The 25,930-nt window shown below is 66.5% G+C and overlaps 3 protein-coding genes across 4 annotated transcripts; 1 reads left to right on the top strand and 2 right to left on the bottom strand.

The window, feature by feature from the left end:
• The first annotated feature begins 10,204 nt into the window (after positions 1-10,204).
• Positions 10,205-18,559, top strand: EPS8L3 (EPS8 signaling adaptor L3). The gene is given in 20 exon segments (XM_075442822.1): positions 10,205-10,328; positions 12,828-12,974; positions 13,195-13,273; positions 13,392-13,407; positions 13,409-13,466; positions 13,538-13,602; positions 13,713-13,868; positions 15,025-15,177; positions 15,258-15,325; positions 16,049-16,343; positions 16,434-16,551; positions 16,637-16,701; positions 16,859-16,933; positions 17,072-17,220; positions 17,308-17,520; positions 17,612-17,708; positions 17,837-17,962; positions 18,045-18,130; positions 18,242-18,374; positions 18,471-18,559. Coding segments are annotated over 20 exon segments (2,199 nt in total). The 5' UTR covers positions 10,205-10,246; the 3' UTR covers positions 18,489-18,559.
• A 704-nt stretch (positions 18,560-19,263) lies between these two features.
• LOC142364113 (glutathione S-transferase Mu 1-like) lies at positions 19,264-21,779 on the bottom strand. Its single transcript, XM_075442843.1, has 8 exons — positions 21,699-21,779; positions 21,018-21,093; positions 20,855-20,919; positions 20,679-20,760; positions 20,029-20,129; positions 19,795-19,890; positions 19,592-19,702; positions 19,264-19,491 (listed from the first exon to the last, which is right to left on the bottom strand). The coding sequence occupies exons 1-8, from the start codon at positions 21,729-21,731 to the stop codon at positions 19,396-19,398; spliced, it is 660 nt and encodes a 219-aa protein (XP_075298958.1). The 5' UTR covers positions 21,732-21,779; the 3' UTR covers positions 19,264-19,395.
• Positions 21,780-22,831: 1,052 nt separating this feature from the next.
• On the bottom strand, positions 22,832-25,907 carry LOC142364112 (glutathione S-transferase 2). 2 transcript variants are annotated; one of them, XM_075442841.1, is made up of 8 exons: positions 25,801-25,907; positions 25,621-25,696; positions 25,124-25,188; positions 24,953-25,034; positions 24,757-24,857; positions 24,412-24,507; positions 24,222-24,332; positions 22,832-23,012 (listed from the first exon to the last, which is right to left on the bottom strand). In XM_075442841.1, the coding sequence occupies exons 1-8, from the start codon at positions 25,834-25,836 to the stop codon at positions 22,917-22,919; spliced, it is 663 nt and encodes a 220-aa protein (XP_075298956.1). In that variant the 5' UTR covers positions 25,837-25,907; the 3' UTR covers positions 22,832-22,916. The 2 variants fall into 2 exon arrangements, with proteins under 2 accessions (XP_075298956.1, XP_075298957.1); XM_075442842.1 differs by lacking the exon at positions 22,832-23,012 and adding an exon at positions 23,031-24,092.
• Between the last annotated feature and the right edge of the window lie 23 nt (positions 25,908-25,930).

Below are 25,930 nucleotides of genomic sequence, written 5' to 3'. Positions count from 1 at the left end.
AAGCAACCACAAGAGTTTTCCACCCTCTTTTGATTAGCGTGCAGATCCCGCCCCGGAGCCCTCCGCCAATTTGCCCCGAGCAGGGCCAGGGACCTCGGCCATGACACCCCCAGGGGTCCCCAAGCACCCCAGATCCGTTAAAATTCCCGATGATCCCCTGGCATGGCCGTGCCATCGGCTGGGGACGGACCCAGGGAGGGTGGTGGCACGGCGATGGGGACCTGCCTGCTGCCAGCAAGTGATCCCACTTCCCCGAAAACAGCCCCAGGGTGGGAATGGGCGGCTGATCAGAGGGGAGCTGCCCCACGTCCTCCCAAGCCAAGGGGTGCACGGCCCAGCTGGAGCCTGTGCCGGGCTCTTACGCACAGCCAAAACACCAGGTCTTTGCTCAGCCCGATGCTGGGACACCGCTCCACAGCCCAGTGGCTGTCCCCAAGGGTGGGGAAGCCCCCATCACCCCTCCCCGGGGAGCACCCAGCGCGTACAGTCCCCACATCCACGCTCCCCGACGGGTGGGATAAACCCCTCCAGGAGCTCCTGGCGCTCGGGTCCCTGCCTCCCAGTAGGTCCCTCCTGCTGTCACCATGTCCCCAAGCCCTCCCCGGGCCCCATCCCGGCTCATGGCACTGCAGCAGCGGTGGCTCGGCCACATCTGGGGCTGATTTTCCATCCAAAGCCACATTCGGCTCCGGGATGCAGGAGCCGCTCCGGGAAACCCCGCGGGAGCGAAGGCAGCAGCCCGACCGGCTCAGGATGTGGTGGCTCAACCGGGAGGAAAGGGGAGCTGGAGGGGCAGAGGCAGCAGAAGCCTCCCCGCGCCCAGACCCCGCCAAGAACAGTCTCGCCGTGGCCCTGGGGACGCGATTACGCCGAGCTGGAAGCACGTCCTGCCGCGAGCCCAGGCGCTCCATGACCTCACCACCACGTGCCTCCGACGAGGAAGGAAAAGAGGAAACTTCTCTTTTTTTGGGTTTTTTAAGAATGACCTTTGGCCAAGCATTTCCTAGGGGAGAGAGTGCGACCCACGGCCAGCACCACTCACCCTTTCCACGACAGCGAGCATCACCCCCGGGTGACGGCAAACCCTCCCAGCCCACGCGCTGCTCCGGTTCCGCTCCCGCATCCCCAGGCCGTGGGGACGGATACAGGGACGTCGCTCCCAGCCACGTCAGAGCTGCGATCCACCTCCCCAAACCCACCTCTGCCTTGTCCCAGGGGCACAGCCACCCTTTGGGGCCAGCCGAGGCACTGGATGGGGTCGTCACCGTGCACCCATGGGTGCTACAGCCCCCCCACCCATCGCACACCCTTGATGCCTGTAGCACCGAGCTCGAGAGGCTTCGCAACGCAGCAGCCGGCGTTGGGAAACGAGGCCAGGGGAAGTTGTGCCCGGGCTAATAAACACATCGAAACCGTTTGTGGTTTCCCATGTGGGTCGCGTCCTCCCTCTCCCACCCACGCAGTGATGTCCCCCAGGGCTCAGCTCATGGAGGGCAGAGCCACCAGCTGAATCCCCATCCCACCCCGGGGCCGACACTGGAGCCACCGGCAGATGCACGAAGGGAAACACCAGTTAACAAGAAGGAAAATGTTCATTCCTGCTGGCAATCATGGCACAGCGCTGGGATGGAGCCCGCCTCCATCCCCAGGGATGCCAAAATTACACCTGGCCACAGCAGAGACCGGGGCAGGATTTGGAGCAGGGACCCCTCAGTTATCCCGAGCTGGTGGAAACACTGCGGAAAAGCGGGACACGAGCCGGGATCGGCTCCCTGGGAAAAGCCAAAACCTCTCAGAGCTGCTAATTCCTCCTGCCCAGCACCAGGTCTCTTGGCTGGGAGGCCCCGGGGTGGTTTGGCTCCACTTCAGCCCTTCCCCTCGCAGATGAGGCTCGATGTCACTGCGGCTTACCTGATCCCAAAAGCGGAATCTTCACTTCAGAGGGGGCAAAAAAAGAGCCAAATCCCAGGAAAGTGGCCAGAACCACAACCCCCCCCTGCCCCCCAGCATGGATAAATTAAACTGGAGCCACTTGTGAGCTGAAATCCCCTTTTTTGAGGGGGAAGGTTTACAGTGAGGGGAGCTGAGCAGTGCATGGGGTGCTTCCCCACACCCCAGCCCCTGTCCTGGGGAGGATTTTGCCTTGCCCAGTCCCCCCAGGCCAACCATCTCAGGGTGCAGATGGAGCCTGAGTGTCAGCCCCCCCCAAAACACCCCACAAGCCACCACCACACCAGCCCCGTGGAGACAACGGGTGAGCCCAGTGATTCAGGGGGAGGGAGCACATGCTCCATGCCCAGCTCAGGGCCATCCCAGTGCCACCACGCTGCCCTCATCCCTGTCCCCAGACCCATCTCCAGACCCCAGCCCAGGTACTGCAAGGACAAACACGGCTCCAAGCACCTCTGCCCTGAGTGACACCCACAGCCACCCCCAAAGGGGATCCTCCCCATTCCAGGGCAGGAGGATCACCTCCAGGCTGTGGATTTAAGGAGAAATAAAGCTTAATCCCTACCCACACAGGTGCAAACGAGCTGCTGGCTCCTCTTCGTACAGCACCAGGCGTGAGCAGGACCCAAGCTGCCATTGCAACCCAGAGAAGACGGAGACAGCTTGGGAGAAGAGCCCAGCAGACTCCCCCCAACCCCCCAAATCCTTCCTGCTGAGCCAGGGAGGCCAATTTATCCTCCCCGGCATCAGGACCAACGCTTGGCAGCTGGGTTCTGTCTGCTCCCAGGGCTGACCTGCCCCAGGGCATCAGCCCAGCAGGTTTTTGCCCCTTGGGAAGGGCAAAGCGGCTCCGGGTCTGCTGCCGGGCTGAGTGGAGGGGTTACCTGGGGCGAAGCGCAGGAGCGGGGCAGGGGGCTGAGCTCAGCATCTCCCACCGCCTTCCCGTGGGCTGTGGGTGAGGGGGCTGCGCACGCTGCGGGACCGCTGCTGTCACGGGGCAGGATGCGTCCCCTGGAGGGGCTGGGGCGGGGGGCTGGGTTTGGGGGTGTCCGGGCGGACGCTTCGCGTGCCAGAGCCACAACTCATCCCACCCCACGCACCCCCAGGGTGCTGCTTTTGAGCTGGTTTCCCCCCAGTCTTCACACATTCCAGCTGGACTGAGTCAGGGGACGAGGGATCTGGCAGGGGACAAGGGACCTCCCCACCACCTGCCCCCTCCTCAAAACTGCGCCGGGGGAGGGGGGGGGGGGGGGGGGGGGAACACCAGGCACCCTCGTCTCCAGGGCACCCTTGTCTCCAGGGCACCCCCGTTCATGGGGCACCCGCATCTCTGGGGCACCCTCATTAATGGAGGACCCTCACATCTGGGGCAGCCACATTAATGGGGGACCTGCACATCTGGGGTGTCCTCATCCCCAGGGCACCCCCATTAATGGGGCACCCGCATCTCTGGGGCACCCTCATTAATGGGGGACCCTCACCTCCGGGTTGTCCTCGTCTCCAGGGCACCCTCGTTAACGGGGCACCCTCGCATCTGTGGCACCCTTAGTAGTGGGGGACCCACGTTAATAGGGCACCAGCATATCTGGGACACCCTCATTAACGGGGCACCCGCCATCTCAGGGCATCTTTATTAACAGGGCAGCCACACTAATGGGGGAACCTCACCCTGGGGTGTCCTTGTCTCCAAGACACCCTCAGTAATGGGGCACCCCGGTCTCTGGGGCACCCTGACCCCTGGGGCACCCCCATTTCCAGGGCACCCTTGCCTCCGTGGCACCCTTAAGTAATGGAGCACCCACATTAATAGGGCACCATCATCTCTGGGACATCCTCACCTCGAGGGCACCCTCACCCCAGGGGCAGCAGCACCTCTGCAGCACCATTATTCACCAGGCACCCATACTAATAGGGCAACTTCATCTCTCCGGCACCAGTATTAACTGGGGACCCTCAGTACTAGGACCCCCTGCCCTCCAGGGCACCCACCCTTTCCACAGCATCCCCTCCCCTCTCACCCACGCTCTGTTTCGGCAGCCCCATGGGTGCTGCGTCCCCGTGGAGCATCCCACGGGCATCAGGGTTGGGGTACCCCCGTGGGCACCCCGAAGGCAGCCGGCGCGTGCCGGGGCTGGGGACCATCCATCGCCCCTCTGCCCTCCCGGCGTGCGAGCGGCTCCGGGCCCGGCTTTGTGCTTGCAGAGCCAGAAACCAGATGTGGTTTGGAAAAAAAAGAGAAAAATTTGAGTTTTCCTCCTCTGTAGGAATGAGACGGGGGGAAGGAGCAGCGGCTCTGGGTCCCGGGCAGCCCCAGGCAGCCGCTGCTTTACTTTCCTCCCCGTGTATTTGGGGGAGGATTTTATTTAGCTGATATAAATGACATTTGGGACACTTTTTATTCCGGTTTCCTCCTGGCAACGGTCTGAGATGAGTCAGAACCCAAAATAAAGACAAATAAATTTAAAATAAAGGGGAAGTAAAGGCAAAACTCCCACTCCTCTTGTAAATAACAACGGGGCAGCTTGTGCCGGAGCTGCCGGCCGGAGCCGCGGAGGCTGGAGTCAGCGTGGGCACCCCAGGGGACAGATCCTGTGGGATTTTGGGGTGCTGGCATCGCCAACTCAAGGCCAGATTATGCTGGGATGCATTCCCCGCTCCATGCCCCTGCAGCCAGTGCACTGGGCATCGAGCATCGCTCCTCAGGCAGAAAAAGCCCCATGCCGACCCTCAGCGCCGAGCAGGATTTTGGCAGGGCGATGAGCTTACTCAGGCTGGAGAGGAGCCGGCCCTTCCCGGGAGCAGAGGGGCAGATTTAAACCCTCCGGCCACCTCCATCTCCCCCTCCATGCCTACCCCGTGGCACTGGGCATCCGTCTCCCACCGCCCCGGGCAGGATGCCACCGGCTGCTCTCCGTGCCCCAAAAATTTGGGGCCGGGCGGGTGGTCCAGGCGGGTATTTGCGAGTAACCAGGATGGTTTGGCCAGACACACTGCCCGGCGCTGCCGCCGTGCTTCTCGTCCTCGCCGCAGCCGCAGATCCCCGCTGAGGGGGTTCGCCAAACGTGACCCCAAAACAGCAGCGAGGATGGGGCGGCTGCAGACCCCCCTCAGCGCCTCCTCCACGGCTGGTTCCCACCCCAGCATCTGGGTAACGCCTTTCGGCAGCTCTTAATTAACGAACCTTATCAAAACGCCTCCTGGTTTGAGCGGTGCGGTCGAGCAACGCTGTTTACAGCTGGAAAAAAAACCCCGCAACGGCTTTCGGCGCCGGGTTTTGGCAGGAGCACCGGGCTTACTCAGGCTGGAAAGGAGCCGGGCTCTTCCCGGGAGCAGAGCTTTAACCCCTCCGGCGAGCCAGGCTCCATCTCAAACGCACCTTCCCCAGCCCCTTTTGCTCGGCGTGGGCTCACCCCTGGGGGCTGGGGGGTGCGGACCCCCGTGCTGTGCACCCCGGGAGGTCCCCCGGGACCCACAACCCCCATTTCTGCTCTTCTGCACGACAGCCGCCTCGAAAATTAAAAACAAAAGAGGGAAAGTTAGAAATAGCCAGAATGAATAGCCAAAAATCCCAGCTGCGAGGGCAAGGAGGTGCCGTATGGAGCATCCCTGACGGGTTCCAAGCCGCCGTGGAGCAGGGCTGTCCTCTCCCTCTGCCCCAGACTGCCCGCGGCCCCGGGTCTTCGCCGCCTGCTCTTGGTGTCTGGGTTTCCACCACCCTGAAAGCCAGAAGCATGCTGCTTTGTTATTTTATTTGATTTTATTTAAATGCAAGTTGACATTTTCAAGCAATTGCCTGATTTCATCATCTGAAGCCAGAAGGTCCCTTCTTCTGGGCCGGGGTGTTGACGAGCCTGAACCATCCCGGCTGCCACCCTAGGTTCAGCCCTTCACCCTGGCCTCCTCCGAAGGACCCGAGGAGCATCCTGCACCGCTGCTCCAGCCCTCACTGAGAGGGAGCCGAACCCCAGGTCCTAGGTTGACATCTCCGTCTGCCAGACCTCGACATGGCTCAGAGACACTCAGCCCCTCCTGTCCCACAGACCAGCCTTGGCCCAGGCAGCGCCAACCAGACCAGAGAAGACCAGGGAGGTCTAAATCTGCAGGCACCAGCTCAGATCCACCACATCCCTCCAGGACCCTCAGCATCCCATAGGAGCAATGACACAGTTTGCTCTGCGAGCCCAGGAAGCCACTGGAGGCGTCTCAGGAGGCATCAGCCACCTGCCATCAGCTCCAGGGACCTCAGCCACCTTCTCTTCTCTTCTCTTCTCTTCTCTTCTCTTCTCTTCTCTTCTCTTCTCTTCTCTTCTCTTCTCTTCTCTTCTCTTCTCTTCTCTTCTCTTCTCTTCTCTTCTCTTCTCTTCTCTTCTCTTCTCTTCTCTTCTCTTCTCTTCTCTTCTCTTCTCTTCTCTTCTCTTCTCTTCTCTCCTCTCCTCTCCTCTCCTCTCCTCTCCTCTCCTCTCCTCTCCTCTCCTCTCCTCTCCTCTCCTCTCCTCTCCTCTCCTCTCCTCTCCTCTGCTCTTCGTCTTCTCCCCTTAAAAGCCACTTTGGAGGCTGAGCTAAGGCCTGGGAGACACTCACATGGCAAAAATCACCCACAGGGGACATGGAGCCCTTTTCTTTGCAGCTCCCATCCCCAGCCCCGCTGGCTTCTCCAGCCCCTTCTGACAAGGGACCTGGGGACTCACAGGGATGAGTTATTTTCAAAGCTGTCAGTGAATCACCTGGGTTTGCTGCTCCCTTACCCTTACCACGTCTATTGGTGGCACAGCCACCAAACACCTTCCAAACCAGGAGAAAAAGGCACCGGTTTTTGGTTGAATTCATGCTGAAGGTGCTGCCTGGGGCTTGCAGATAGGAAAAGACCAGAGCCATGCCAAAAACTAGCACAAGCAAGTGTCCAGGCCTTCTGAGATATGGATACTTATCTCCAAAAGCTTATGCAGAGCAATTTTAGGACCTGCTCAACCCCTTACCAGCTGGCAAATGGTCTTGGGTGCTCCTGGCATCTGGGCACGCACCCCTCCCGGTGCCCAGCAGACGCTGCACTGGGCGAGCCTACAGGTTCTGGTCCCAGGCCAGCTTCCCACGGGAGCCAAACAACAGGCAGGGTCAAACATTGTCCATTCCGAGTATTTATTGATAGGACGACGTTTTCTGGCGGGGAACAGTTGCCTTTCAGGGAAAAAAACCCAGCCATTTGTGTCCCAGCAAGCCTCAACGGTATCGGTCTGGCAGTGGTGCTGGGGAACTTGGGGCACCCAAGACATGACATCGAGGACACCTCTGATGACCTGCGGGTGGGAACCCACCCCACCCGATGCCCTGGGAACCTCCTGCCGTGGGCTTTCCCCACCCAACCCACGCCACGTCTTCCCACCACCCCACGCAGATGGCGTCTGGTCGTCCTTTCACAACTTCCTCCGGAGCTTCTCCAACAAGCGAGATGCCACGAACCCGTGCTCGGCAGCACGCTCCTCGCCTGTCACCCGCCGGGGACCTCACGGGTGGCTCCCAAATCAATCCCACCACCCACGAGGTCTCTCTCAGCGTTGACTCAGCAGCACATCAGCTCAGCGAGGGAACCGCTCATCCCAACCCACCACGGCGGCGTCTGCTCGCAGCCTTTTTTTGGCTGCGCCCTCCGCACGCCGACCAGCTCAGCGTCATGTGCTGCCATCACCCGTGTGCCGCTTCCTTCCCCGCCTTCATCACCCTCCCTGGAAAGCTGCCGCCGAAAATGTGTTTTCCCTGGAAGCCCCATTGGCTGCACCGCTTGACCCCGTCCTCCTCCTCACCATGGCCGCAGGCTCGATATGTAAAGGCAAATCTCACAGCCAGGCTGTGAGCATCAGCCACATCAGGGTTGGTCGATGGTGCTGGGTTCGGGTCCCCGACTGGGTCCAGCCCAGGCAAGAAATTTGGCTGATTTTCTTGGAGCGAAGCATTGGGGCTTCGACAAGTTCCTTTCGGTGCTGTGCCGGGACCCAGTCAGGTCCTCCAGCCCCCCAGGATGTGTTATTTGGTGCTGAGCTCCACTCACCCCTGAATTTGTGGGTTTTTAGGGCTGAAGGAAAGTTCTGAGGGCCAGATCCTGCTGCTGGAGAGGGTGCTGCTCTGGGAAGCGTTTGGCTTCGGTTCACCCCCGGTTGGGGCAGCGATGATGAGGAGGGGCTGGGGTGGGAAGAAGGATGGAGGGGCAGCACCGGGGCAATGGAGATGCCAGCTCTTCCCACGGGGGAATTCATCCTAAATTCCGAAACTGGAGCAGAACAAACCCCTTCCCAAGCTCTCCCTGGGCTCGCTGGCGTCCCCGGGCTGCTGGGGCTGCCCCGTGCCCTGCGCCTCAGGGACCCGTTCCCCATCCCGGAGAGGGACACGTCCGCGGGCAGGGATGATTTTGGAGGGCCGACCTCCCCGACCCACCTCCCTGCCCTCTCCCACCCCCAGCCGCGTCTCCCAGCTGGGGCTTACCCCGACACCCAGCCTTGGCACCCGGAGCCTGGGAAACACCCAGAAGCATCTCCAAAGCCTCCAGCGATTCGCAGCAGCTCGGCCACTGCTGACTGGGCTGGAACCTGCTCGTTTGCATGCCCTCATCACCTCTAATTAAAGCCGTGTGTTCCCAGTGCCCTTTTGGCCCCCACCACCTCTGGAAATCCCCGGGCTGTGGCCGGGCTGTGCTGCCGGGATGAGAGACGGTGGGGAGCGAAGCAGGACAGGTCCCACGCGTACAGCGACGGCCCCGGGGACGCTGGTTTTCCCCTCTTCACCCCAAAATCAAGGTGCTTTTTGCAGGTTTGAGGCCAAAGCCACGGGACCGGCTGCTTCTCCGGAGCTAAAAAACCTTTTTCTGTGGCCACGTGCACCTTCACGGAGCTCCTGCCTTGGCCGTGGGCTGGGATGATGGCTCAGGATTTTGGGGGGACCAAGTGATCCTTGCACCCCCAGTGCTCTGCAGCACACACGGCTCCCCCGCTGTTCATCCTCATTTCAGCCTCTTCAAAGCAAAAAGCCTCGTGGTGCCAAGGTCGCCGGTCTCCAGCCGGGTCTCTGCCGCTCAGCCGGGAGCTGCCGGCCGCGGACATCCCCGCCTGGGCCGGGCACAGGCTCCTGCAGCCCTCGTAACCCCTCAGCGTGTCGCCGGCTGGTCAGCATCTGCTCCATCACCCTCCAGAAATGAGAAAAAAGAAGAAAAAAAAGAATCAGCAGCACGTTAAAACGCAGAGGAGGACGGTGCTGCTTCTGGAAAGCCTTTGAGGAGGTTGCTGGAGGGGTTTTGGAAAGCTGACGGGCTAGAAAAGCCCCAGAGATGTCTTCCCGTTCCTCCGCAGAGACGGGATTCAGCGGCACGCTGGCAAAACCGGGATAACCCAGAGCGGGGAGGGCCAGGATGCCCCACGGCCACGGAGCTCAGGGCAGCGGGCTCAGGGCTGGGGCGCAGCCTCTCCCGCGGGGTGACCCCAAGGGTGGTCCCAGGGAAGTAAGGGGTTGGGTGGCAGCACCCAGCCGGGACCTCTGGGGACGGCGGAGTGGGAGACGCAGCCCCCAGCAAAGCCCCCACAGCAAAGGGACCCAGCACGGTGACAAGGACGCAGCGGTGGCTCCGGTGGTGGCCGTGCCAGTGGATCCCTAAGCCCCTTGGCAGGATGCGACCCTGGTACCCGCAGGAGCATCCCCTGGACATCGCCGTGGCCGGGCACCCACCCAGGACACCCCCTGCTCTGGCTCCGGTGGAAACGTTCGGTGGAAATGGGTGGAAAACCACGGTCAGGGCCGGGGCACAGCGTGCCAGGGCCACCACGGACCGGGGACAGAGCGAGCGGGGCGCAGGGTGACAGCGGGGCGTCACCGAGCATCCCTCCACCCATCCCTCCACGTCACCCCAAAACAGCACCCGAGCCTGGCTGCCGTGACGGCTGGGATATCAGCTTGTCACCGTCACCGTCACCGAGACCCCACGGAGGGCAGAAGGACTTGTGGATTTGGGCATCACGGAGAGGGACGCCCCGACCCCGGCGCTGTGCCGTGCCATTTCTCCGGCCGAGGGAGAACGATCCCACGCAGCTTCCCAGCCCCCGAGGGGGTTAAACCGTCCCCCAAATGACGGGGAGCCGCCGGTCCCCAGTAATTAGGCGGCAGGTCCGGGTACACCGCGGTCCGCCCCGCTCTTCGCCTCGGTGACGTGGGGACGGATCGCGGCTGGCCGGCGGTCAGCGCCGCTGGCCGGCACCCAGCACCCCGAGCCGCAGCCGCTTTCCGGCACCGCGGCCCCGGTGGCACCTGGCCGGGGGCGATGTGTCACCGGTGGTTCCAGGAACCGGGGCCCCACAGGCCCCCTCCGCACGGGTACCCCCAAATCCGCGCCGGCCCGTGGGGTAGGGGCAGAGGGGGGGGACGGGGTGGGGGGGGGCTGGTGGCTGCGGTGGGGCACCAAGCTGTGACCCCAGCGCTGTCCCCTTGGTGGGGGTGGGTGTCCCCCCACCCAGAAACTTTACGGGGCAGAAAAGGGGGTGCAGGACGGGGCCGTGTTCCCCCCCAGAAGAGCTGCGGTTTAGGGCCGGATCGCTGATTCAGCACATTTTGATGCCGGGGGCGGGGTCTAAACCCGAAAAATGGCAAAAGGCTTCGGCTGGGGGGGTGGGAGAAGCCTCCGAGCCCCTTCCCCGCTCTTCCCAAGGGGGTTGGTGACCCCCAGGGATGAAGGGCGAGGGAGGGGCACAGCAGGGCTGGGGGGGCGCAGGGAGGTGTCACCTCCGGCCGGGAATCGAGGGGGGAAAAGAATAAAAATGGGGAGTTTATAATATTTCTGCAGCTGGCGCCACTCCCAGCTCACCCAGTGGGGTGACTGGGAGGAGCTGGGGAGAGGCGGGGCGAGCACCCTGTCCCTGCGGAGGGGTGGACATGCGTGGGCCACGGTCCTCCCCGTGCCGTGGGTGCTGCTGAGGGGGGAGGTCGAGCCCACCCCACAGCCACGGGTGCCATAAGAGTCGGGGAAGGAGATGGACTCCCCCAGCCCGACGCAGCCCCCGTGCCACGGCCAAGCTGGAGAGGCAACGGGACGCGGCTGGGGAAACTGAGGCACGGCCGAGACTGCAGCAGGGCTGGGGTGGGGGTGTCGGGGGGCCTTGGCTCAGCCCTTGGGTCGTGGCCTGGGTGCAGGGGGAGCTTGAGGTGGCCGGGGCCACCCCGGGGTGCACGATTTTGGGCTGAGCTGGTGCCGTCGGCGTCCCCGGTTAACGAGTGCCCGACGGGGTTTGTTGTCCTCGTCCCAGGGACTTTGTCCCCTCCTCGCAGCTCGTCACGCCTTGGCGGCCGCCCTGCTACTGGGAACCGGCACTGGGAAGGACCCAGGTGTCCGGGGAGCCAGCAGAGCTGGGGATGCTGCGGCACCCCAGTTACCTGCTCCCCGTGGCTCCCAGTAAGGGGGGCTGGGAGAAATGGCTCCCCGCGGGGTGCTGGGAAGGGAAGGGGTGCTGGGGACGGGTGCTGTGGTGGCACTGCACCCCGAGGCGGCCCAGCGCTAGCTGGTGGGTGGCACTGGGTGAACTGGGGAGCAGCACAGGGACAAGCACCCTCCAGCCAGCCAGCACCCACGATGCTAAACGGATCCCCAACGTCATTTCAAACCCCTCCAGAGCAGGACAGGGCCCTCGGGGGGGCTTACGGGGGGGCGTTTTGGCCCACATCCTAAGAGACCCCCCCCTTTGCCCCCCAAACCCCCCCCTCCAGGCAGAGTGCCTGGTCCCTAAGGAGCAGGGGACAGGGGGACCAGGTCAGGGGATCCTGCACATCTGGGGCCCTATATATGGGGGGGGCTGCACATCTGGGGGGGGCTGCACATCTGGGGGGAGTTGCACATCTGGGGGGAGTGTCATACAGCTGGGGGGTGCGGTGGGGACGTACTGCCCCCTGGTGGCCGCAGGCAGGGACTGCACCCTGCCCCTCCCTGATATGGGGAAACTGAGGCACGACCCCAAGCGTTACACCCGACCTCCCCGCTCCCTGGGGGCCGTTCCCAGCCCCCCCGCCCCGATCCCTCGCTCCTGCTCGTACCCCAAAGGGGCGTCACCGCCTGCCCCCTGCGATGCCCTGGGGTCCCTCCACGGTGGGGCCAGTTTGGCCCCAAAACCTGGAAAGAAACCGGAGAGAGAGGGTCAGCGGGGAGGTGACAGCCTGCGGGGCTGGGAGGGGGGGTGACACGGATGGCACCCTTGGGGACACGGTGGCTGCAGCCCAGCTGACCCATCACACACACCACACCCCCCCAAAGCTGCACCAGGACCAGCCCAGAGAAGCCAAAAGGCTCAGAACGAACCCAAAACCCACCTCGCTGTACCAGGGGAGGGGGGCCAGGGGGTCACCCCGCTCCCATGGCGACCCAGTGTCTCCCAGCCAGGGGAGCAGAGATGGGGGCCGGAGCTCTCCCCGATGCTCCCGGGGAGCCCCATGGGCAGGGGTGACCCCCACGGCGCTGGGGACCGTGACCCTGCTGCCACCAGCCTTCACCCAACTCATGGCCCCGCATGCCGGCCCCTCCCTTGGCACAACCCCCCCCCCCCCCCCCAGAAGGGTTTTCCCGGAGTTTCGGGGTGAGCCCGGGGTTAGCGGCCGGGCGCGGGCGCAGAGGTCTGTGGGAGACAGGGCTGGGTGCCGCCACGCGGGACGTCACCGAGGCTCAGCCCCGGGGTGGGGGCCCGAGGTGGCCTCGGGGTGGGGGCACCCTGCCCGCCTCCGAGCTGCATCCCCCATCCCGGGTGTCCCCGAGGCCAGCGAGCCCTGCCGCAGGGTGGGCACCCCGGGGTCAGCGGGGTGGGGACGACAGGGCCTGGCGGTTGTCACCCCACCTTGTGTGTCCCCCCCCCCTTGACTCGAAGCCGACGCCATGGGGCAAAGAGCAGGCGGGTGCGGTGCCGACGTCAAGGCCTTGCCCCCGCCCGTCTCGCCCTCCGCTGCGCATTCCCAGCCCGGGCGGCCGAGCCAGCGGCATCGGGACTGGGGGGAGCACCCCGGGTGTCCCCCAGGTGAGGGACCCCCATCTAGTGACATGGGGGGGGGGTTGGCCGTGGCCGATGGGTGAAGCTCGCGGGGCTGGGATGGGGCAGGGTGGCTGGGGATGGGGGGGCAAAGGGGGTCCTGCTGGTGACTGGGGCAATGCCACGCTCCTGGGGGGGAGGGATGGCAAGAGGGGGGGGTCCCAGGTGGTTGGGGACACGCTGGGGGTGACGCAGGGACCGTGCCCAGCCCAGGACCCCGTAGTGGGATCGAGCCGCCCCGGTGAGATGGGAGACCCCTTCAGCCGCTGGAGCAACCCCCCGCCCCGGTAAGTACCCAGCAGGGTGGGGGTGTCCCCACCTTGGGGACCCCCGAGGACTGGGTGGGGAGAGGGGACCATGCCGCGGGGCACAACGGTGCATCCGTCCGTCCGTCCGTCCGTCCAGGACCGAATATGACGACCAGTCCCCGCTCCAACGGTCCAGCAGCTTCGCCCCGCCCCAGTGGGAAAAGCATCTACAGTGAGTGAGGGGTGCACCCCAAAACCCCCCCCGCTCCCGTCCCCGTCCCCTGACCCCCTGCATCCCCACAGACCAGCGCAAGGACTACAGCCAGGCCCTCCTCAAGCCCCAGAGCGATTTCCACCACCACGTCGAGGTAGGAGAACCCCTCCCAACCCCCCCCAACCTGGCCAGGGTGCCCCCGGTTTGAGGGTGGGGTGGCGGCGGGGCACCCGGTGACACCCAGCGTCGTGTCCCCCCCCCCAGCACCTGCTGACGGTGCGGCTGGAGAGCGACGTCCGCAGCGCTGAGGACTGCCTGGAGCGCCTGAAGGTGCTGGAAGCCCAGGGACGGGTCTGGGGGCAGAACCTCATCCTGCAGGTCAAGGACCAGAAACTGGTGCTGAGGGATGTGGAGAGCAAGGTACCCCCCCGTCCCCCCCCCGAAGCCTGGTACCCCCTGGCCACAGCACCCAGCCTGGCCATGGACCCAGCACCCCCATAAATCCGGTGTTCCCCCAGCTGGGGCACCCCTGCAGCTGGGGCACCCCCATAACCCTGGCACCCCCCCCCCAATAGCCCTTGCACCCCCCTCGGCCCCAGCACCTGCTCCAGCCGTGGCACCCCATTAATCCCAGTAACCCCCCCCCCATCTCAGCCTTTCAACACCCCCCTGGCCCTGGCACCTACCCGGCACCCCGAGCCCCAGCACCCACCTTGGCCGTGACACCCGCCCTGGACCCAGCCCCCCACCCAAACCCGCTATTCCTCCGGCCATGGCACCCCCACATCCCTGGTAGCCCCCCACCTTTGCACCCCTACAGGCCTGGCACCCGCTTGGCCCTGGCACCCCTATAACCCTGCCGCCCCCCAAAATCTTGAACCCCTATAACCCTGCTGCGCCCCAACCCTGACATCCCCCCAGACCTTGCACCCCTATAACCCTGCCTCCCCCCACCCTTGCACCCCTATAACCCTGCCTCCCCCCAACCTTGCACCCCTATAACCCTGCTGCCCCCCAACCCTGGCATCCCCCCAGACCTTGCACCCCTATAACCCTGCCTCCCCCCACCCTTGCACCCCTATAACCCTGCTGCCCCCCAACCCTGACATCCCCACAGACCTTGCACCCCTATAACCCTGCCTCCCCCCACCCTTGCACCCCTATAACCCTGCTGCCCCCCAACCCTGACATCCCCACAGACCTTGCACCCCTATAACACTGGCACCCCTATAACCCTGCTGCCCCCCCCAAATGTTGCACTCCTATAACCCGCCACCCCCCAACATTACACCCCTATAACCCTGCTGCCCCCCAACCCTGCCACCCCCCAACCTTGCACCCCGACAAACCTGGCACCCACAACCCTTACCCCATGAACCCCCCCCCAGACTCAGCACCCCCAAACGCCCGGTACCCCCCTGCCTGTGCCCCCCCCCAACCCTTCCACCCCACAACCCCCCCACCCCCCCTTAACCCTTACCCCCCCACGCCCCCCTCTAACCCTCACACCCCCGTAGCCCCTTACCCCGCGCAGCCGCTCGGGGGGGGCTCAGCACCCCGTTCCCCCCCCGGGCAGGAGGAGCTGGACTCCCACCCGCTGGGCAGCGTCCAGGGGTGCTGGGCCGCGCTGGACACCTGCGGCTACGACTCGGTGCTGGCCCTCAGCGTGCAGGAGCGGGGGGACCCCCCCGGGACCACCGTCCTGCTCTTCCAGTGCGAGCGCCCGGGGGTGAGCCCTGCGGGTGGGCTGGGGTGGGGGGGATGCAGCGCCCCAAGGTGGGGGGGTTGATGGTGGGGGGTCTGCGGCAGGCGGAGACGCTGAGGAGCAGCCTGGAGAAGCTGGTGAAGAGGTGGAAGGAGGAGCAGAGGGGTCACAGGTAAGGGGGGGTACGGGGTGGTTTGCCCCCCTCCCAGCCAGGCTTGGCCCCCCCCCCCCAAGTCTGCCCCTGCCTAAGCTGCGTTGGGTCTGGGGGGGGGTGTTCTCCTTGAGGGTGGGGGAGAAGTCCATGCTGACCCCCTCCTGCCCACCCCCCCTCACTCTCCTGGGGTGTGGAGCCCCCCCTTTCAGCCTCAGTACCCCAGCTCCTGCCTCAGCCCCCCCCTCCTGCCCCAGACCCCCTCCCACCCCCGTACCCCACCCCTGACCCCAGCACCTGCCCTCCTAACCCCCTCCCCATGGGCACAGAGCCCCCTCCCACCCCTGTACCCCACCCCTGGCCTCAGCCCGCCCCTCCTGCCCCATTCCCATGGGCACAGACCCCCCCTTACCCCATACCCCCCTCCCACACCTGTACCCCCCTCCAAAGACTGCAGCCCCCCCCATACCCTAAGGCACAGGCCCCCTGCACCCCTATAACCCATCCCCAGGCTCAGCCCCCCCCCCAGCCCCCTCTCCCAACCCCACACCTGGCCTCAGCCCCCCCATCCCCATGGGCATAGAGACCCCTCCCACCCCTGTACCCCATCTCTGGCCTCAGCCCCCCCTCCCCAACCCCATCCCCATGGGCGCAGACCCCCTCCCCATGCACACAGCCATCCTCCCCCCCACCCTGTACCCCACCCCCAGGCTCAGCCCCCCCTCACCCCTACTCCTTGCCCAGGAGCAGCCTGGACATGCCGCTGGGCCTGGCCCCCCCGTACGCCCAGGGACCCCCGGAGCGGTGGGCAGAGACCCCCGAGCCCGAGTTCCCCGCGCCCCCCCAGCGTGGGCTGCCCGCCTCGGACTACAGTGAGTCTCGGGTGGGGTTTGTGGCGTGCCTCAGTTTCCCCAGGAGCAGGGGAGTGATGGGGGAGCCGAGCTGGGACCCCCTGCCGTCCCCAGGCTTGCCGGACACCCAGCAGACGCCATGGACCAACCCCCCCGGCCAGGCCATGTCCGAGGTGGACCGCGATGTCGTAAGTCCCACCCCATGGCCACCCCACCTCAGCTGGGGACACCCCAGCCCTCCCTGCTGGCACCCACCGGGTCCCATCCCGCTCCTGCAGGAGGTCCTCAACCACGTGCTGATGGACTTGGACCTCTTCGTGGTCCGGCTGAAGACAGCCCTGGGCTTGGTCAACACCACCACCACCAAGAAGAAGAAGAAGAAGAAGAAGAAAGGTGGTAGGGAGGGCTGTGGGCCCGGGGGGCTGGCGGGGGTCCGGGGGGGTGCCAGCCCGGTGCCAGCCCCTCCTCCCTGCCCCTCCAGCTCTGCCCTCCAAGGGGGACTACACGGACTTCTTCCAGAAGGTGAAATACGCCCTCAACCTCATGGTAGGTCCCATAGGGCTGGATGTGGCCCCACGGCTGGTGGGCATCCCCAGCACGTCCCTGCCCACTGCGCTGCTGGGCTGGGGGGCTGCCTGGGGATGGGGGGGCTGCCTGGGGCTGGGGGGGCTGCCTGGGGACACCCTTTCCCCTCTCCACCCAGGGAAGGACCCACCAGCACATGCAGGAGCCAAACCCCTCCGACCTTCTCCATCTCATCTTCACAGCCCTCTCCTTCGTGAGTGCCCCCCAAAAACGGGTCCCAACCCTCACCCAGGGGCGAGCAGGGTGGGGAACCACCCTAACCGCCCCCCCCCCATCCTGGGGAGGGGGGCACGTATGGGGGTGCTGCTCCATCCCCGCCCGCCCGGAGCAGGTCCTGAGCCACTGCCCCAGCCCCGAGCTGGCCCCGGCGGTGGTGGCCCCGCTGCTGGTGCCGGAGGCGGTGGAGCTGCTGGAGGAGACCCTGCACCAGGAGGACCACCACACCTGGAAGACCCTCGGCATCGCCTGGAACGAGACCAGGTGGGCTCCGGACCCCCGGCACCAAGGGGGGGGGGTCCAGAAGTGGTCACACCCCCCCCCAACTTGGCTTTCTCCCCCCCATCGCAGGGCGAGGTACCCCAACGGCGAACTGGTGCCCCGCTACATCCCGGTCTTCTCGGACGGGTGGCTGCCCCCCCCCCTGGAGCAGGTACGGCGCGGGGGGGGCCAGGACGTCTCGCCGCCTGCCTCAGTTTCCCCAGCCGGCTCCGAACGCCCGCCCTTCTCCCTGCTCCCCACACAATCGCCGGCCACCGGCCGGGGGGGCAACCCCAGCCAAGGGTAAGTGGTCCCGCTGCCCCACGGATGCTGCGGGCTGGGGCAGGATCGGGCCCCTGGCTGGATGCTCATGGGCCCCCCCCCCAATCTCCAGAGCCCCCTCCCCTGCCCAGGGGCTGGCGCGAGCCCTCTACGAGTTCCAGGGCAGGAACCCGCAGGAGCTGAGCGTCGGGATGGGGGACACGCTGCAGGTAGAAACCTGGGGGGGGGTCCCACCCCCGCCATGGGTGCTCCTGGGGACCCCCACCCTGCCTGCTGGGGGTCCTGGACGGGGGTGGCAGCAGGGTGCTGTCCCCTCCTTGTCACCACCCCCCCGTAGGTGCTGGACCAGCGGAAGAAGTGGTGGCTGGTGCAGGACGGGCGGGGGGACAGGGGCTACGTCCCCAGCAACATCCTGGAGCCCCTCGGGCAGGGCTACGGCGGGGGGGGGCGCAGCGCCGGCCAGGTGGGTACCACCCCTCCCCTCCCCCACCACCGGGAAGGGGTGACGGGGGGGGCACCTCACTGTCCCTTCCCCTCGCCCCCAGCTCCAGGACAGCCCCCCCAACCTGCACCCCGACTCCTCGCCGGCGGAGGTGACGGCGTGGCTGAAGGACAAGGGCTTCTCCAGGATGTAGGTGGACCCTCGAGCCCCCCCAACCCGGGGGGCTCCATTTTGGGCGTGGGGGGGGGAATGTCCAAGCCCTGCTCACCCCTGTCCGTCCGTCCGTCCGTCCGCCCGCAGCACGGTGCGGTGCCTGGGCGTGCTGTCGGGCCGGCAGCTCCTGCAGATGACCACGCCGGAGCTGCGAGCCGTCTGTCCCGAGGAATGGCGGCGGGTCCTCTTCAAGCTCTCCTCCGTCCGGACGTCCCTGGGGGTGAGGGACCCCCCCCCCGGCCCCCCCCACACCCCCCCAATGCAGGGATCCCCCCCATCATCCCCCCCCCCCCCAACCCTTCTCCCTTCTCTGCAGATGGACCCCAGGGATTGAGCCCCACGTCGTGTCCCCAACTGTCCCCACCATGCGATGGAGCACCCCGGGCATGGTGGGACCCGGGGGGGGGGGAACACCCCCACCCCTCACAGCCCCCCCAAGACGCAGAGCCGCTCCTTGGGGGTTAGGGGACACGGCCCCCCCAAAGCCACCGGTGACGCAATGGTGCTGCGACCCCCTCCCCGCTGCGCCGGAGGGCTCGTGGGGACCCCCCCACCCCGAGGCGACGGGCTGCTGGGCCCCCCCCCAGAGAAGTGGGGGGCACCGTGACACCCGTGTGCACCCCCCCAAAATGTAAAGCGGCTGCTGTGGAAAATAAAGAGAGCGACAGCACCGGGGTCTGCGGGGGGGGGCACCCTGGTCCCCCTGTCACGCGTGGGTCACCCCGGTGGGGAAGGCGACAGGGACTGGGCGGGGGGGGGGACACGGCGTGCCACCCCCCCGCGGGGACCTGCCCAGCAGCCCCCAAGGGTCAACTCCGTGTCCCCGTCCCGGGCAGCCCCTCGTGTCAGGGGGGGGCCCCAGGGGACAGGGCTGTCCCCAGCCCACGGGGGGGTGGCAGGGCACCAAGCCCCCCCCTCCCGCAACCTTTGTGGGGGGCTCAGTGGAGTGAGGGGGGGCCCCGGGGACAGCACAGAGCTGAGCTCACGCCCCCCTCCCCCAAACCCAGCCAAGCCAATGGGGGGGGTCCATGGCGATGTGCGTTGGGTGGGGGGCAACCCAGCACCCCCCCCACCGCCCCCCCCCCACCACAGCACTCGGGGGGTCAGGGTGCCACATCTGAAGCACTTTATTGTGTTGGGGGGCTTCACGCCAGCGGTACCCACCCCACCCCACGATGGGGGGTGCTGGGGGGGCCAGGTCAGGACCCCCCCCCCAGCTCCCCCCACCCCACGCTGGGCCCCTACTCCTTCTTGTTGCCCCACTTGGCCATCTTGTTGTTGATGGGCATCTTCAAGAAGCGGCTGGACTTCATGTAGGCAGCCACCTTCTCCAGGGCCTGCGGGGAGGGGGGGGGCAAGGGGAGCGTCAGGGGACCCCACCCCCACCCCTGGGTGCCCCCAAGGGCCGGGGTCCCTCCCCAGGGTGGCCCAGCTCACCCCAAAGCACTCCATGAAGTCCTTGAGGTTCTTGAAGGGCTCCAGGCACTTGGGCTCGAAGATGCGGTTCTGCTCCAGCACGTCGAACATGAGGAAGTCCACGAAGGTGAGCTGGGGGGGGGGACACGGGGGGGGGACACAGTGAGGACCAGTGTGGGGACAAACCCCCTCCCCAGCCCCCACAGCCGGGGTCTCCATGGTACCTTCTCCCCCGCAAACCACTTTCTGTCCCCCAAGAAGTTGGAGAAGAGCTTCAGCTTTCCCGGGAGCTGCTCCAGGTAGCCCGGCTTGAGCTTCTCCTGCAGGAGGAAGGGGTGGTGGGCACCCAGGTCCCCCCACCCCAGGGGACAGCACCTGCCCCACACTGACGTGACCCAAGGCACGGCCAGGGAGGGCCCGGGCACGGCCACCAAACCCCGCAGCACGGGGACACTCACGAAGTCGGGGTTGTAGCAGATCATCACCAGGCTCATGCGGAAGTCCATGATCTGGTTCTCCAGCACGTCCACGCGCAGAATCTCCTCCTCCGTCTCACCGCCTGCGGGACGGGGAGACAGCAGTGATGGGGGGCCCCAAGCCCAAGCCCACCTCAACTCCAAGCTCAACCCCACCCCAAGCCCAACCCCACTTCAAGCCCAACCCAACCCCACTTCAAGCCCAAGCCCAAGCCAACCCCACTCCAAGACCAAGCACAACCCAACCCCAAGCCCAACCCCAGCTCCAACCCCAAGCCTATTCCAACCCCAACCCCACGCCCACTCCAACCCCAAGCCTATTCCAACCCCAACCCCACTCCAACCCCAAGCCCAACCCAACTCCAACCCCAAGCCCACTCCAACTCCAACCCCATGACCACTCCAACCCCAACCCCACTCCAACTCCAACCCCAAGCCCACTCCAACTCCAACCCCAAGCCCACTCCAACTCCAACCCCAAGCTCACTCCAACCCCAAGCTCACTCCAACCCCATGCCCACTCCAACTCCAACCCCAAGCCCCACCCCAAGTCCAACTCCAAGCCCAAGCCCAAGCCCAACCCCACCCCACTCCCAGCCCAACCCCAAGCCAAAGTCCACGCCGCCACTCACACATCTTGTGCTTGCGGGCGATGTAGCGCATGATGGCGTTGCTCTGCGTCAGCTTGGTGGAGCCGTCGATGAAGTACGGCAGCTGGAGGGGACACCAAGGCGTGGGGCCACCAGGGCACGGGGCCACCGGGGCACCCACCCCCCCGTAAGCACCCCCCAGCCTCGAGACCACCTACGTTGGGGAAGTCGAGGCCCAGCTTTTCCTTCTCGTTGATCCATTGGCTCTTGTCGTAGTCGGGAGCTGGAAGGAGGAAAGGGGGGGTGTTGGGTGACGCCGTAGCCCCCCCCCCAAAAGCCAGAGTGCTTGGGGGTGGCTTGGGGACCCCCGACCCCCCTCACCTTCCCCGCAGCTGTAGAGCTTCTCCTCGTAGGGGGTCTCGGTGTACTCCAGCAGCAGGCGGATGGCGTGGGCGAGCTGGGGGGGGGGCGGGGGGGGCAGGGGGGGGGCAGGATCCGTGAGACCCCCCCGAAAACACCGGAACTCACCATGGGGAAACTGAGGCATGGAGGAGGGCGAGCCGCCCCCCCCCCCCCCCCCAGCAATCCCCTCCCACCAGGTGCCAGGGACCCCACAACCCACTCGGTACCCCCAGAAGCAACCCCCTATGTGCAGGGGGACACCCGCAACCCCCCCGCAAGACCATGCCCCCCCCAGGCACATGGGGACCCCCAGAGCCTCCCCCCAGAGCCCCCCCCAGCCCCTCCCCAGCTGCAGGGGGACCCCCACAGCCCCGCGACCAGCGCAGAGGGACCCCCGCAGCCGCCCCTCCAGGCGCATGGGGATCCCCACAGCCCCCCCCCAGGCGCATGGGGGCCCCAAATCCCCCCCACCAGAGCAGGGGGACCCCCACAGCCGCCCCCTAGGCGCATGGGGACCCCCACAGACCCCTCCCCAGACAGTGGGACCCCCACAGCCCCCTCCCCAGACACGGGGACCCCCCTGCCGGGGGGTCCGGGGGGGCCAGGCCCCCGCAGAGGGGCCCCGGGGGGGTGGGTGCACCCCCCCCCCAGCCCACTCACGCCGCGAATGTCCCAGTAACCCAGAACCGCCATGGCCGCGCGCGCCGATCGCAATGCCCCCCCCGCCCCCACGCCGCGTGACACCCCCCAAGGCGGCCCCGCCCCGCCCCTTCCTGGGGGCGGGGCTGAATGCGGGGGGGGGTCTTAAAGGGACACGGGTCTGGGTGCGGCTGGAGAGGAGGGGTGTCCCCCTCCCCACCCCGGGTGGGGGGTACGGGATCCCCCGATTTGCTTGGGGTGCTCCTTATGGTGGGGGCTCGTGGGTTGCCCCCCTTTGCATCCCCCCTCCCCCGCATGGGGACCCCCCCCCTCTGTCATTGGGGAGCACGGGTGCCCCCCAGCCTGTATGGGACCCCTCTTATGCACTGGGGGGCACGGGACCCCCCCCTTTGTACCCCCTCCAAAATGCATGTGGCCCTCCCCTTAGCCCCCCCGTTGGGTCCCACAGTGTGCATGGACACCCCCTTATTTGGGGGGCTCGGCACCCCCCAGGCTGCATGGGGGGTCCCCCTTACCGGGGGGGGGACTCCCCAGTCTGCATCGGGGTCCCCTAGTCCTGGGAAGGGCATGGGCCCCCGCCTTGGCCCCCCAGTCTGCATGCGGGGGCGGGGGTTTCTTATCACGAGGGGGACATGGCACCTCGTTTGCCCCCCCCAGGCCGTATGTGGGCCCCTTTACCCTGGGGGGGGGGTGCGTCCTCCCTTGCATCCCCCCAAGTGCATGGGGGTCCCCCTGGTTTTGGGGAGCACTGGTGTCCCAGTCTGCAGAGGGACCCCCCTTATCTTGGGGGTATGGGTCCCGCTGTGACCCCCCCCCCCCCCTCAAGCTGCTTGGGGGTCCCCCCTTTCAACCCCCTAAGCTGCACGGGGGTCTCATTACCGGGGGGGGGGGGCGGAGAATGGGGTCCCCCTTGGACCCTGCAGTCTGCACAGGGGGTCCCCCTTATCCTGGGGGGGGTCATGGGGGAACGGCTTCCCCCTGTCCCAGGGTGCAGGAAGGTCCAATGGCCCCCCCCCCCCAGTTACCCCCCAGGAGTGACCCCCACAAAAGGGGGGTCCCCGCAGCCCCCCCCCTTCCCAGCACCCCCGTGGTCCCACAGCGGCTCGATGAACCCCACACAGCAGCCGGACAAGTGGGTAGTCCCCCCAAATTTATTCTGCAGGGCAGGGGGCTGGGGCGAGGCAGGGGGGGCTTGGGGGGTGCGGGGGGCACCCCCACTCACTCCTTGGTGTTGCACCACTTCGCTGTGCGCCAGAAAATGGGGGTCTTCATGAAGCGCCCCGACTTCATGTAGGCAGAGACCTTCTCCAGCACCTGCGGGGAGCAGCGGGACGGGGATGGGGACAGCGACGGGGACAGCGACGGGGACACCAGGGTGTTGGGGACACCAGGGTGTCAGGGACAGGGACACCAGGGTGTCAGGGATGGGGACACTGGGGTGTCAGGGATGGAAATACTGGGGTGTCAGCGATGGGGACGGGGACACCAGGGTGTCGGGGACGGGGACACCAGGGTGTCAGGGATGGAAACACTGGGGCGTCAGTGATGAGGACAGGGACATCCGGGTGTCAGGGATGGGGACACCAGGGTGCTGGGGATAGGGACAAGCACCAGGACAGCGATAGGGACAAGGATCAGGACAGAGCTGGGGACACCAGAGTATTGGGGATGGGGACAGGGACAGCAGGGTCCTGGGGATGGAGACAGGGACATCGGGGTGTCAGGGGTGGTGATGAAGATGGGGACACCAGGGTGTTGGGGACAGGGATGGGGACACTGGCGTGTTGGGAATGGGGACGGGAACAAGGATGAGGATAGAGATGGGGACACCAGGGTGTCAGGGGTGGGGACACCAGGGTGTCAGGCATGGGGACAGGGACACCAAGGTGCTGCAGAGAGGGACGGGGACACTGGCGCATTGTGGATGGGGACACCGGGGTGTTGGGGATGGGGACAGGGACATGAAGGTGCTGTGGAGAGGGATGGGGACACTGGGGCATTGGAGATGGGGACAAGGATGAGGACAGAGACGGGGACACCAGGGTGTTGGGCATGGGGACACCAGGGGGTTGGGGATGGGGACACCAGGGTGTCAGGGATGGGCACAGGGACACCAGGGTGTCAGGCATGGGGACACCAGGGTGTTGGGGATGGGGACAGGGACACGAAGGTGCTGTGGAGAGGGATGGGGACACTGGGGTGTTGGGGATGGGGACAAGGATGAGGACAGAGACAGTGACACCAGGGTGTTGGGGATGGGGACAGGGACATTGGAGTGTCAGGGATGGCGATGGAGATGGGGACACCAGGGTGTTAGGGATGGGGACAGGGGCACCGGAGTGTTGGGGACAGGGATGGGGACAGCAGGGTGTCAAGGATGGGGACACCATGGTGCTGGAGACAAGGACACCGGGGATTCGAGGATGAGGATGGGGACAGGGGCACCAAGGTGCTGGGGATGGGGACACGGGGGGGCCGGGGACAGGGCGGTGACCCCGGGGTGTCCCCCGCGTCCCCGCTCACCTCGAAGCGCTGCAGGAACCGGCCCAGGTTGCCCTGCAGCTCGGGGCACTCGGGGACGAACATGCGGAGCTGGTCCAGCACGTCGTACGCCACGAAGTCCACAAAGGTGAGCTGCGGGGGGGGGGGCGACAGGGGGGTCAGCCCCTACCGGGACCCCCCCAAAAAAACCCCCCGGCACCCCCCACCTTACCTTCTCCCCCACAAACCACGGCCGGGAGCCCAGGAACCGCGACAGCTCCCGCAGCTTCCCCGGCAGCTGCTCCAGGTACGCCGGCTTCAGCTTCTCCTACAAATTGGGGGGGGGGGGGGTGATTTGGGGTGGGGGCTGCCCCCCCCAGCCCTGTCCCCCCCCCCAGCACCCAGGGGCATCACCCCCCCCGACGGCAGCCAGGCAGGGGGTGCACCCCTGTGCCAGCCGTGGCTGGATTCTCCATGTCCCCACGTCCCTGGTGGGGTGGGGGACAAGACCCCCTGGTGTGGGGGGGGGGGTGCTGCACCCCTGTGCCCCCCCCCCCCCCCCCCCGGGGACACTCACGAAGTCGGGGCTGTAGCAGAGCCGGGCGAAGCTCATGCGCAGGTCCATGATCTGGTTCTCCAGCAGGTCCACGCGGACAATCTCCTCCTCGGTCTCCCCACCTGCGGGATGGGGACACGTCAGACCCCCCCCACGCACCCCGGGGGACCCCCCCCCCCCCACCTCATGGTGCCGTGCCCCCCCCCTCCCCACTCACACATCCCGTGCTTGCGGGCGATGTAGCGCAGGATGGCGTTGCTCTGCGTCAGCTTGGTGGGGCCGTCGATCAGATAGGGGAGCTGGGGGGGGGGCATGGCATGGGGGGGTCAGCGCTGGTGCCCCCCCAGCCCCCTCCCCGAGCCCCCCCAGTTCCCCACCCCCCACCTACGTTGGGGAAGTCGAGGCCCAGTTTCTCCTTCTCCTTGGTCCAGTGGCTCGGGTCAAAGTCAGGAGCTGGGGGGGGGCACAGAGATTGGGAGGGGGTTCCCTGGACCCCCCCTCCCCACTGATCACACCGCAAATTCATGGGGGGGGGGGTGCGCAGTGGGGGGGGGGGTCCCCACTCTGCCACAGGAGCAGCCGTGCGTGTCCCTCCCCCCCCCCCCCCCCCCCCGGGCACCCTGGGAGGACATCGAGCGGGGGGGCAAGGTCCGGGGCCGCGGGGGGGAGCAGATAGAGGTGCCCCCCCCAGCCCTGCAGGACGATGGGGGGGGGCAGGAGGACAGGCCTGAGCTTTTGGGGGAGTTTCTTCTCCTTCAGGGGGTTCGTGACGCAGCACAGAGCGGGGCGATGAGGGTCCCGGCATGGGGGGGGCGGACATGGGGGGGGGGGACGTGGGGGGGGACGGACATGGAGGGGGGGGACACACGGGGGGCCACCCCTCACCTGGGCCGGGGACGTACTGCTTCTCCTCGTAGGGGGTCTCGGTGTACTCCAGCAGCAGGCGGATGGCGTGGGCGAGCTGGGGGGGGACACAGCACCCACCTTCGGCACCCACCGACACCCCCCCGCGCTCCCCACCCCCCCCCCCCCAGCGAGGCATTGCCACCCCCCCCCCCCACTCACCCCACGGATGTCCCAGTACCCCAGCGTCACCACCATGGCGGCACCCAGTTGCGGCTCTGCGGGGACACTGGTGGGGACTGGGACAGAGGTGCTGAGTACTCCCCGCCCCCCCCCCAGCACCCTCCCCTCT

The sequence above is a fragment of the Opisthocomus hoazin genome, chromosome 25 (assembly GCF_030867145.1).
Source record: "Opisthocomus hoazin isolate bOpiHoa1 chromosome 25, bOpiHoa1.hap1, whole genome shotgun sequence".
NCBI lineage: Eukaryota > Metazoa > Chordata > Aves > Opisthocomiformes > Opisthocomidae > Opisthocomus > Opisthocomus hoazin.
The sequence above is the reverse complement of the archived record's forward strand: the minus strand, read 5'-3'. Positions and strand labels throughout refer to the sequence as shown.